The sequence below is a fragment of the Podarcis tiliguerta genome, assembly GCF_965153285.1.
Source record: "Podarcis tiliguerta genome assembly, chromosome: 4".
NCBI classification, from domain to species: Eukaryota; Metazoa; Chordata; class Lepidosauria; order Squamata; family Lacertidae; genus Podarcis; species Podarcis tiliguerta.
Genome location: NC_139537.1, coordinates 49,933,974 through 49,946,962, shown reverse-complemented (window position 1 = coordinate 49,946,962; position 12,989 = coordinate 49,933,974). Strand labels below are relative to the sequence as shown.

General features: G+C 43.1%; 1 protein-coding gene and 1 long non-coding RNA gene across 2 annotated transcripts in view; one reads left to right on the top strand and one right to left on the bottom strand.

The window, feature by feature from the left end:
* The window catches only part of HUNK (hormonally up-regulated Neu-associated kinase), a 53,907-nt gene extending 45,830 nt beyond the window's left edge, over window positions 1-8,077 (bottom strand). Inside the window, exon 1 of the mRNA XM_083438822.1 lies at window positions 7,244-8,077. Within this exon, the coding sequence (XP_083294948.1) occupies window positions 7,244-7,504 (261 nt within the window). The 5' untranslated portion in view covers window positions 7,505-8,077. The remainder of the gene's footprint in view (window positions 1-7,243) is intronic.
* On the top strand, window positions 7,244-12,798 carry LOC310676715. The gene is made up of 3 exons (XR_014510695.1): window positions 7,244-7,318; window positions 10,394-10,575; window positions 11,988-12,798. It is a non-coding gene; the product is annotated as an uncharacterized lncRNA (long non-coding RNA).
* The last annotated feature ends 191 nt before the right edge of the window (window positions 12,799-12,989 follow it).

Here is a 12,989-nt window from a genome sequence, read left to right as displayed (position 1 = left end):
AATGTAGTTGCTGCTGCCCTTCTACTGGTCCCCTTACCCGCCATTCTCCCCTGGTTGCTGCTATACAAAAACATAGTGCTGCTCACTACAGCAGGCAGGAAGAGAGGGGAGAGGGCTGACAGAAGAAGACTCTGCAGCCTCACTCCGACCTGGTGCATTTAAAGATGTATTCTCCACTGCTGGGTGAGGTCCTGGAAAGCCACCGTAGAGCTAATTAATGATGGGATAATCAACAGCACAGTGGTTTAATGATAATACACATATAGCCCAATAATAACCAAGGACCTTGATGCATCTTATATAGTTTCCCTCTCCTGTCCTGACAACAATACTATGAAGTACATTAGCCTGAGAAACAGGGATTGTCTGAAGGTCACCCAGCAAGCTTCATGGTTAGGTGGAGACTTGAACCTTGGGTCTGACACATATATAAACAAGCACATGTAATAATCACAGTGCACAAGACTGGATTATCTCAAACACAACAACTACAGGAGAAATATATCTGAGGAAGATTACACTTTTGCCAGCATTTTTACTAACTAAAGCAAATGAAGGTGGGGGAAACGTCCATATTCCTGCAAATGTAATCTCTCAGCATTTTCAATATTTAAACGTAAATGGTTGTTAATTTAGCCACTTAAGCATTTACGGTTGCCTTGGAACAACCATACAATATACCCTGTAACTACTTCTAGGACTGAATCTTATTAAGGTTCCCTGAAAGCAAAACTCAACACCTGCTGAGAAGATTTGGAACTGCACTGCTATTTGTATACATACTTCAGCCCCTCAGAAGTGATTCAAAAGGTAATGCAAGGCACAGAGTTCAAAGGAAATGTGCCTGCTATGGCAGCATGTAATTTTTAAAAAATTCTATGCGAAATGACTGGTCACTGACAGATCCAACAAGACCTGCTACACAGCTGTCTTTAGAGGCTGCTTGCCTCATTCAACATCAACCTGTCAAAGGTTAACAGGAATTTCTAGCTTTCTGTGGAGTGCTTGTTCTTCCCACACAAGCCACCCCTGCATTTCCAAGGTTCTAAAATACACAGAGTAGCAGCTGTTTGCTTTAGAAATATAGTCTAAAAACAGAGCTTTCTATAAATGAGACCACTTCTACTATTAGTCACTCTATTTTTGTTGCACAACAACCTGTGAAAGTCTTATCTTTAGCAGCTGTTTCACACTGACTACCAGGTACTGTAATTCAAAACTGATTTCATGCAAAAAAGAAGTGAAGAATGAAGCTTTTAAAGCACTGCAGTACCATTAATGAAATGGATAAACAGATTTCTTAGTGGGCTGAAATCAAGGCAAACTATGTGACGGCAAGAGTTATCCTTGGTTTCAACCTATGAGCTACTCAAGCATTATTTAGCCTCAGGAACCAATCATCCAAACACCAAGCAGGCTCTACTAATTCTGTTGTGCAGCATTGAGATGTTCAATAGGTTTTCCGTTTTTTCATCAGAAGCTCGAGGTGGATAACACACTCTTCTAATTCAAGTATGTACCAACATTCACAAGGAGCCCATAGTGGCATAGTTATTATCCCTTTCATTCACATAATAAACCTTCGAGAGGGTTAGGTTGTAAGAAAATGACAGGCATAGAGTCAACAAACTTTATGGCTGAGTGGGAATTTGAACCTCAGGCTCTTAATTAATTGATATACTTGTATAAAAGTTTGGATTTTAAATACTTCCAGAAATAAATATATACCGCAATGGCTATTTATCGTAGCAGAGAGTTTTGCAGCTAAATTGATCCAAGTTAGTTTTTTATTAATTGAATTTATATACCGCCCTATACCTGGAGGTCTCAGGGCGGCTGGGTAAACATAAAACTGTTAATGTATGTTTGCTTAAGCTGGGAATGAATTTTAATCTCTCTGAGACTGTATCCCAGTTGTAGGCTGGCTGACTAGAAGGAATAGCTACTGAACCCTCCGAGATCCATAGACACCCATCAGAGGACTTATATAAGGCTTGACACATGGGGTTCCTGCATTGTACAGACCATTACATTCCAGCAGGGGTTTTGTCTATTAGCAGAGGAAGCTAGTCCTGGATTACTCTTGGCTATGAAAGATTCAGGAGTCTGCTACAAGCATTATTTCATTTGTACAGTCCTGTCAGAAACACAGATGGCACAGCTCTGGTAGGAGAGAATTTTCTGTTTGGGCTCCTTGTATTATTTAACCCAGCTTTGCAACTAATGCCATGGAAACCTACGGAGTTGCTATCGCTTTTCTTAAAGAGAGAGTGTATGCACTCATGAAACCCACCTAAAGCTAATTATGTTATTTGCAATATTAAAAGTTTACATTACTTTATTATAATACCACTGTAAAAATAACTTGCCTCACTTGTTTTCAGCTAATATATGTTTAACTGCCTCAATCTTCTCTATATTCATATTGGGTAAGGAAACCATAGTCTGACAACATGAAAGTGGTATAAAAGAGTTGTCTTAGACAGAATACAAAAGACAAAACCTATAGCTATAACCAGTGCTTTTTTCTATAAAAATGTTTAGGGGTACTCTCATTTTCCTACTCATATTGAAATACTGCCCCTCAATGAGGCCAAACTTAGACCCCTAAAATGTTTAGGGGTATACATACCCCCTGCGTCCCCCCCATAAAAAAAACACTGGCAGTAACAAAAAAATGGCTTAGATAAATTCTGTTGTGCTTATTTCAAACCAATAACCCCTTCCCCAAACACATGTAAAAAGGGTATTGGATGTTAATCAGCCAAAAGCCTGGTTGAAGAGGAACATTTTTGCCTGGTGCCTAAAGGTTTTTAATGAAGGCACCAGCTGAACCTCCCTGCCAGAGTATTCCACAAAGGTCCATTCTTCTGCTGCCACCCTCCGGACCGCTCATGTGGAGGAGGCACACGAAGAAGGGCGTCAGAAAATGATGTCAGGGTCCAGGTAGGTTCAGATGGAGAGAAGAGGTCCTTGAGGTATTGCGGTCCTGAGCTGTTTAAGGCTTAATTGGTCAAACCAGCACTCTGCATTGTTCCTCCGGTGAGCAACCTGGCCACCGAATTCTGCACCAGCCAAAGTTTCTGAACTGTTTTCAGAGGTAGTCCTACATAAAACTTTGATTTGACAGTCACTTTGACAAGTGGATCTGCACAATGCACCAATGTGAACTGCAACTCATTAATCAGTGCCACATTTATGAGAGAGACATAGATTTCTTCAGAGTTGAGTCCCCTGACATAAAAAGCTCTTTGCCACTCTGTATACAGCTCTTAGCATTTGATAAGTCCAATGTGACAGGAAGCTTGAATGGAAGAATGATTGACAGTAAGGGAGTGGAATGGAATGCTGGGCGGAGCTAAGAGTGAGTGACAGTTTGAGTGCGGCTGCTGGAAAAAGACAGTTGGAATGTGGGTGCTTTTAACAGCTGTATAGCAACATAATTCAGCAGTTCCCCATCACTACATCTCCAGGTTGGGGGAAACAGAACCTGTTTTATCTGCTGCATGACAGGCAGAAATATAGGGAGCCTGTCAGGAAAAAGTGACAAACCTAGACCCTAGTTCGTAATGCCCTACTCATGCAAAGGGGTCTCTATGCAGTCAAGGGGTAGCAGAACCATGCCACAGGTCTCATCTGTGAGGTTTACCCTGCCTTGGCATCTAGGTATTACCCATGGATGTCTGCATAGGTGCACACCAGGGGCAGAGAAAACAATTTAATCTTGGGGAACATCACAGACCAACTCTCCCTTGATTACCCATCATGCGAGTAACACATAAAGAAGGCTACGGATTAGGAAGATTCTGCAGCATATACTCTTAAATAGTCTAAAAAATTGCTTATCCAGGAAGAGTACAGCACTGCCATTCCTGTGTATGCCTTATCTCTTATGAGCCCTGATGTCTTCTGTCTGTATTACTGAAGATGAAGTCCAGTCTTAGATGAATGGAAGCATAAAGAAGTCTTGCTTTCTTTAAAGCATGTTGTAAATTCAGAACTATGTGTGTGTGTGTAGTCCTGGGATAAGTGGACTGATGAGGCAGATTCACTTAGGCGAGAAGGCAAGAGAAAAACAGAGGTAGTAAAGTGCCTACTCTAGAATCATATATGAGCTCTCATGAGCCTTAAATTATTTAGTCCTAGTTCAGCTCCCTGTTGTCAGCCAATAGAACTGTTGCCCAAATAAATCTTGTTTAATTAATGGTATGAAACCTAGTCAATTAATTGTTTGATTGATTAAATTAAATTAGTTTGCATATGCAAAATAGGGGAAATACTTTTGTTTTTAGATGATGCAGTGGGTATAATCTTAGAAAATGCATTCTGCCTCCTCAGAATGAAGGGAATGCTTGCAGTATGTAGGAAGTATAAATATTAAAAATAAAGTTTTTACTTTTTTAAAAAAATCATCTGCTTGATAAATCAAGGGCACCTTTCTGATTGACATAAATATGTTAGTTGATAAATGGATCTACTAGTTAAATATTTCTGCCACAACAACATCTAAGCTTGATGTTCTTCTAGCAACACTTCTATATCTATTTTCTCTTGCTGTCCCCAAGAGATTGCTTTAACTGCTGTTCATTTAACCTCTGCTTTTACAAGTCTCCTGATAACAAGGGCATGACCCAACGTTTTAGGAACACAGCACCAGATGACACTATGAAGCAGATATGAAATAACTCGGTACCTGAACCTGATAATTCTCTGCATGTTTGCTTGGGAGCAAGCTCCATTCAGCTCAGTGAGATTTAGTTTTGAGTAAACATGTACAGGACCAGACTGCATGTACAAAAGAAACAACATGTCTTATTGTATTGGCATCTGTTTATTAAAAAAAAAGAACCTTCAAATGACAAAAAATGAGGTAGACTGTAAAGAAACTTTTTTTTAAACTAAAATAATATGTGTTGATTACAAAGACTGATCCTACAAGGATTTACTTGGTTCAATGTGGCTTACTTCCAGGTAATGTGAACTGTGACCTTAAGCATATTTAATAACCTGAAGCATATTTATTTAGTTTATATACTTTTTAGAGACCCCATTCAAATGGTGCATTACCACAATGCATAAGAAAATTCATATTTCTTATGAAAATTAAAATACTGAAAATCAATAAAATTTAAAACAAACAGCAAGAGCTAAACGATCAAGTGAGCTTCACTAAAAGGATGATGAGAAGCTGAGGATGATGTCTGAAAGGAAATCAAAGAGGGGGTCATATGCACCTCATGGAGGAAGAAACTACAGCTGAGGAGTCAGTGCTGGAAAAGGTTTTTCCCTGATACCCACCAGCAAGATAGCTCATTAAGGGAAAGCAACAGAGCAGGGCCTCTACTGTCAGCCCCAACACCTGGGTAGGTAAAAATGGTACTTCAAATTAATTGGTCCCAAACCATTTAAAGGTTAAGAACATAACATTAAACTGAGCTTGAATATGAATAGACAGCCAATGCAACTGGCAGGGAATAGGTGTACATGATCAAAGCGTTTGACTCTAAAGCATCCTGGTGGCTGTTATATGCTATTTGGATCTTCAGAGACAGCCCATAGTGATCTAACCAGAAACACTTCTGAAGTTTAGCCATACAAGATATCTGGATCACTGGGTCACACACCACAATTACCCAAGAGTCCAGTGTCGCTGTCAAGCATTATCCCACATACCTGTTTGGTAAGAGTTTCCAAAATATTCTGGAGTTGTCATCTTCAAATCACATTTTGGAGTTGTCCTGGAATGGCCCTACTTATTTCCCTTACACTACCATTTAAGTGTACGTGGTTTAATGCATGATCATTTGTGTCATATACTATTGAGCAAAGCTGCATGTTATCAACAAAGTTATTATATTTAGAGCACACACTGAATAATGCCAAAAGCAAGAACCTTTCTAGGTGCAGTTGTCACCCATTCGTCATGTCAAATCCAGACACAGTCTGTATTGAGCGTCTGTTGTAGTGTTATTGCATCTTCGCAGCACTAAATGCTTTATTTTTACTAATTGGAAAATGCATAACATATCTACTGCAAAAGCCTGGGCAACTACTGATTACTGTGTACTTTGCTATGGCCACACAACTTCTGTGTTTTTGTATGTGTGGCATAGTCTCTATTGGACCAACAGCCTCTACACTGTAATAAAAACAGAAGGTAAAAGGTAAAGGACCCCTGGATGGTTAAGTCTGGTCAAAGGGACTATGGGGTGCGGTGCTCATCTCTCTTCAGGCTGAGGGAGACGGCGTTTGTCCGCAGACTGCTTTCTGGGTCATGTGGCCAGCATGACTAAACCACTTCTGGCACAACGGAACACAGTACCGAGTAACAGAACACACGGAAAAGCTGTTTACCTTCCTGCAGCAGCAGTACCTATTTATCTACTTGCACTGGTGTGCTTTTGAACTGCTAGGTTGGCAGAATATTGGGCTAGTTGAGCCTTTGGCCTGATTCAGCAGAGTTCCTCTTTGGTTCTTAAGGCAGCTTACATGTCACATTAAAAAGCACAATCCTATGCATGCTTATACAGTGATTAATCCCATTGCTGTATGTTCAGTGGAGCACAATACAACAACCATTGCACACAGGCATAGGATTGTGCTGTCATATTTTTTTAAGTGCCACAAGGCATTGTTGCATTCGGCCACCTCACATTTTATGTCTTTGGTGGCTCTCTTCTCTTGGTGCACCTCAACACTGGAATACCCCTCCTGCTATGTGTTTTGTTTGTTGATTATTGTTATTATTACCCCTTGCCATAGGAAGAATCCCACGCACGGAAAGCGCGGGGGGCGCTTGCCCATTTCAGCAAAAAAGCCAGCGCTAGAGCTCTCGTCCATCCTTATTACAAAGGATAGGAAGAGAACCGGAGGGAGAAGCGTCTGGGCGAGCGGGAAAGTAGCGAACAGCGGCCCCTGGGGGGCGACTCCCTGACGGGAATTTGGGGGACGCGGCGCGCGAATAGACAGAGCGAACGGGCGAGGCGGCGGGGGACTGTCGGGGAAGAAGGAACCGCTTGACCGGACATTCAACCAAATTTCGGCCGCGGGGGGGAGGCTGGGACGGTACTGGGACAAAGCGGCGATAAGCAGGCAACTGCCCGAAGCAGTCCGGGCAGCGGAATAGGCGGCGAGGTCGCCTCACGTGGGGCCACCTCAGGGGCAACAAAGCCTGACTCGGTTCATATGGCGGGAAAACAAAAGGCTGCCCCCCCCCCTCGAGCGCGGGGCGAGAGCCAAGTACCTTTTCTCCGGTCACGACGTGCAGCCCTTCCCGCACTTTGGCGAAGGACCCCTCGCCCAACTTCCTTCCGATCAGGTAATTGCCCACGCGCTTGGTGTGCTGGAACTCGCGGAGCCGCTCCCGGGACGCGGCCGCGTTGACCCAGGCGGCCAGGAACGTCCCCTCGGGGCTGAGGGGGGGCGTCGTGGGCTCGTCGCCGCCGTCGCCGAAGCTCGCCGCGGGGGGCTCGCTCAGGAGCCCGTCGCCAGCAGCCGCCGGCATCCTGCTGCTGCTGCTGCTCCCGCCGCCGCAACTCGGTGCAATCAATGCCTTCTCTTTGCAACCCTTGCTGCGCCAAAGAGCTTCTGAGAAACTCGCTTCTTTCTTTCTCTAGCTCCTGCTCCCGCTACTCCCCAAATTCAAGTCTGCAGCACCAGCCTGCCAATGTGATCGGCACCCGCGTGTGCACGTGGGGACCCGACGGCGGCTGGCTGGCTGCTGAGCCGCACTTTGCCTCTCAGGGAAATGTCAAGCAAAGAGCAAAACAAGCAAGCAATGAAAAAAGCAAAATAACAGAAAAGAAACCCGCTTCGCCAACGGGGTCTGGCCGGCTTCGTGGAGATCTGGCGCGATTCGGCCGCCACGAGGAACTGGCCCCGGATCACAGCCGCGCAGCTTTGCAGCCAGGTCCGGCGAGCTGCGAGGCTGAGGCTGTGCACGCCTCACGTTGAAGAGGGAGCCTGAGCCAGCTCCCGCAGATCAATTGTCTCCAGTCTCCGTGGAAGCCCGTTGGCTGCCTTCCCCTCATTGGATCTGTCGATCACTTTTCCCCTCCCTCTCGTACCGCGCCTGGCTGCCTCCTTCTCCTGGTGCTGCTGCTTGAGGCTCTCTTCCCCTCTTGCGGGGAGGGGTCTGGGGAGGCGGGGGGGGGAGGAGAGAAACGTTTCATTCAGGCTAAATTGGCAGTAATTTAATCCGATCCCTCTGCTGAGAACAGATGCAATGAAAACTCGACGGCAGTCGTGGTCCTTTAGAAATTCGGGCAGCTCCCCCTGCCCCCCCCCGTGTTTTTGGTGTAATGCAGATTCAACCCTAAAGCCAAATCGCATCGAGGAGCCCCCTTGCCAGCGAGTTATTTACGCCTTCAATTCACGAAGATGCTGCATTTCTCTCTATAATTAGGGCAGTCAAGCCGTGACAGGCGCTCTGCGTGACTCCTTTCGGAGCAAAGCCTGGTTTATTTTTCTCAAGATCTCTTTTATTCCTTCCCCGATAATATTTTTCTTGTGTTGCTTTGTGCCCCTTTTGTGCTTGAAAGCACTTCACTTTGCTTTCACTTCTTTGCGGGTGACATGTGCTCCAGAGCTCAGATCGTGACAGCCCTGGCAATAAAAGCATAAGCGGTCCCCACCTCCCCTTTCTGTTGTAAGAAATTGAGGCTGAAAATGCAGTTACCTTGGCAGCTTAAAGCAAAGGAAAGCCCCGCCTTATATTATACATTATTTTTATTTAGAGCTGCAGCCTCCATTTTATGTTCTCAGCCCTCTTGCTTTTAATAATTCCCAACCTCAGCTTTAGGAAGCATTACATCCTTCATTCTAACTGCTATCTTAAAACGCTCCACACTTCCACGATGCAACTTGAGTAAATATAACTACATACAGGGACTATGAATAGTTGGGGAAAGTCACAACTATTGCTTGTGCGAGACAAACTCATAAATAATATCAATGCCCCCCCCCCGCAGGGCAAATAGAGACAGCCAATCATCCCCTCCATGTGCACAAATCACATCCTAGGCCTTTATTGAGAGTCTGCCAATCCTCAGGTGCCTTTTTGGGGGGAGATGCAGGAGGCGGGACTGGCAGGCAGGTCCCCCTTTCACTACTGGACTTCTACTTGCGGAGCTTTGGATGCCATTTATAATTAATTGACAATTTGCTGTCCTTTAATGGTACCCCCAGATCTGCTACCTGCCATCTCCATCAGAGTGCATTTCGACGAAAAAGGGAATTGCTGGCATCAATAGCCCTAATCCTTTCTGCAAATGTTTTAATTGCAATACACTCCGTGTGACAATTACCCTGATCACTTGCTGAAATTACTAATTCCATAGTTTAGAAAAGCTTTTTATATAGAAGTGTACAGGGAAAAAAGCTGAAATCATATGCTTTTGTTTACGGGAATTAATCCCTCTGAACTCAGTGTGACTTATTTCTGAATAAACACCCGTAGGATTGGGCTATATAAGAATCTAATTTTGTTCCCCCAACGTAGTCTAATGGTAGGTCTGATGGTAACGTAACCTTAGCTTGTGTGCTGATACTGCAAAACTTTGCATACACCAATAGTACTATCACTAAGTCTTTTAATTGTGATATTTTAATAAGCCAATCACCCTACATCGTATCCCAAGGCTGAATATGGTTCTCATTACCTGTTTCCATATTCAGCACAGCACAGTAGCCTGAATGAAGTTTATATACCCCAGAAAAGGCTTATCCCCTCCATAAGGTACCTTCTCTACAAATCTAGTTCATTTCTCTCCCAGCTATGTGCAGGTTTTTCAGCTGATATTGGCCCCCTGAAGATTCAATAGACTGAAACACTACTTTCCATCTGCCTTGTGTTCTTGTGTTCCTTATCCCAAGCCTCATATAGTGCACTTAGATCTGTTTCACATTGGTTATAATTTGTTCATTGCCAGCCTCTACAGGGATCCATAGGGCTAGTTCCAGATCCATAAACAGAGTGAGAGCTTAAGAGTACATCACAAGGCAATAATAAAAATAGATAAACAGGTGTTTTATTTGCTTCATGTTTTTATTGTGGCCAGTTTATTTAGCATAGCTGTTACATCAAAGAAAGACATCATCTGGGCGTATTCATTGATCCAAGGGTAATATGTTAACTTCAACCCTAGAATATTAAAGGAAGTGTTTTCCAGTTATTTTAAAAACTGGGATTTCCGCAGGGTGTTGAGTGTGTTGTGAGAACAGGGATCAAAAGTCAATTGCCTGCCCAGTCCCAAACCAGGACTGTAGAGAGAGTGGTCTGAGGATAAACATGTAATGGCATCAGTGTTTCTGTTCTCTAGCATAGCATTCATGGGGTTCAGTTATTTGCCATAAAATTTTTAGAAAAGATAAGTGCGGTATGATTGTCTTGAAGATTTGGGAAATTAAAAAAACCATTTCGCAGATAAATACACCTTAGCTAATGAAAAATGGAGCCCTTCTGTATTCCAAAGGAAAGTGAAAAAAGCCCATTGGACCATTTTCATGAAACAGATCAGTGGCACTGAAACAGGCAGATTCAAAAGTATATCAGATGGTGGGAGAAGGTTGACTTTGGTAAGTATTCATACACACACTATATTAATAGTTAAAATTTCTAACTCTAAATATGTGGCCACTGCTTCCATTTTATTAATTCAAAAAGACTACACAAGGGTGATGTCTTTAAGAATATAGTGTTTGTATGCGTACCCAAAGAGGTGGCCAAACTGATTTTGGGAGCAATCCAATGCAGAAGAAGCTGGCATAAAGCAAGCCAGTGTAAATGAAGCCAAGATAAAGTTATACCAGATCCAAAACCCATTCAGTAATGGGGCTGCTGCTCTCTCCAAGTCTGGCAGAGCAATGGCCGATGTTTGGGTCTCAAATTTTAGTGGTGCCTAGTGCAACACCAAAATTTGGTGCCCCCCACCTCTCCCCTTCCATTCTATGTCATAGTTACGGTTCTCCTGAAGCTCCGTACCCAGTGCAACCAAAGCAGTCACTCTCCCCTAAATCAGTCACTGGAAAGGGCAAACAAGTCTTTAAAATTGGTTTTGTTATTGGGTCACATGACCAAGCTGAAAAACCTTGGGATCCAACCTAAGTCCCCTTCTGGGTCCCATTCCTGCCACACCTCCAGAATGCCCCTTTTGGGGGACTTACATTGGGCTCGGCTCAGCAGGCTAAGCTGGGATGAGCAAGTTATGTTGGTGTATCTTCAGCTGAGATGAGGTTGGGGAGTTAACACCCTCTGAGCCAGGAATCAGCCAGTTGATCCAGAGATCCACTGTACCTCGATTACTCATCCTGGAGGATATTGCCATAGGATTGCCCCATTAATTAGGTAATTCACTTTGGGAAACACATTTCATACAAATATATTAAAGTATCTTTGATGTAAACCCAGAGTGTATGATTTAGTCTGTTAATCTCTAGCCCTTAAATTTCTAGGTTTTGACTCAACACACACCCCAGGAGTTCTATAGTTAAAATGAAAAAGCAAAGAAGGCAGAACAGCCTTACTGTATGCCTCTTTGCAGCTGAATTACAGCAGCGATTCAGCCACTGGAAATCACCTTAGAAACTGGTGATAAATATAACATTTTGACACCCTTAATAAATGTGGTAGGAAGAGTGAATGCATGAATGCTGGCAAAAAGAGGGGTACCAAATTTGATATGTATTTTTTAATTGCACCCAGTACCATTATTACAGCTGTGTATGTGCGAGGGGCTGTTGATTAGAGACCCAAGCATGCAAGTAAAGCCAAAGATATGAAGGGCATAGGAGCGATAAAAGCAGAATTTCCCATACAAAATTAATGCGACACTCTCCCCTCCCCAAATGACCACAGGTTTTTTAGTATAGAGTAGACTAGGGGCACGTAAATGTTAGCAGCTTTAAATGCCATTTCCCCCACTGCATTTCAGCTTGCCTTTTACATTGCTGTGCATATCACTACCTGGCTTGTTTTCTTGCGCCCACAGCCCCAACTCCTATTCAATGCAGCAGTCATCTACGCATGCACAATGGATGCCTAAAATGTAAACACCTTGCCTTAACTGTGGCTTATGGTTTCAAATGGTTTGGAAGCTGTTTTGAGGAAAAGCACATAATATAGAAACTACGGAGTAAAGATGAATTGTGGCTAACTTCTTGTGTACTGAGGTTCAAACACCAGCAGTAGGAGAGCACTGGAGTCTTGAGTAAAGCCTACCTTGCAAGCAGAAACAAGCTAAGTACATTAGGATGCCATTTATTTTGCAATAACATGGTGTTTGAACTCAGATACGTGATGAAACAGATACAGGCAAAAGGGCATTGTTGGGTACTTAGAAGATGCGGAGGCATAAAATTTGCATATGCTCATTAATATGTATAGGTGCAAATTTAGGCCAACTTTCAGAGGGGAGAAAACAAACTGGCTCTTGCTCTCAGGGCATACTCTCTAAGCTGTTGGGACTTATTATCACGTAAGTGCATAGGAGTGCAGCCCTGTGGCACCATCTTGTGCATGTTTATGCAGCATTAAATCCTGAGCTCAGTGGGATTTATATTTAGGGTTGAATTAGTCATTATATTTAGGGTTGAATTGCAACTTAAGTGCTTTTTTTTTTTACAAGTTCTCTGATAAAATTCTTAATGCTTATACCAACCCAGTTAAAATATTTAGTATTAAATGAAGAGGATGTATAAGATACTGTGTTAGTTAAGCAAAATGATTAACATATGCAACCTTTTCCCATTGTATTAATCTGGAGCTCTAAAATTGGAAACTTCATTTTTTCTGTCTTCCTTTGTATACAGAGAGACTTGCAAATGAGTTTCAACAATAATCGTGTGGCATATCACAGTTTACTTGATGCAGTTGGGTCTCTGTGCGATTCTCATCACTAATGAAGACACCAGAGATTAACTGCTAAGGGATTCCGTTATGAAGAACATGTTTTTATTATCAAATGTGAAGACTTCTGAATGCACGGAGGGAT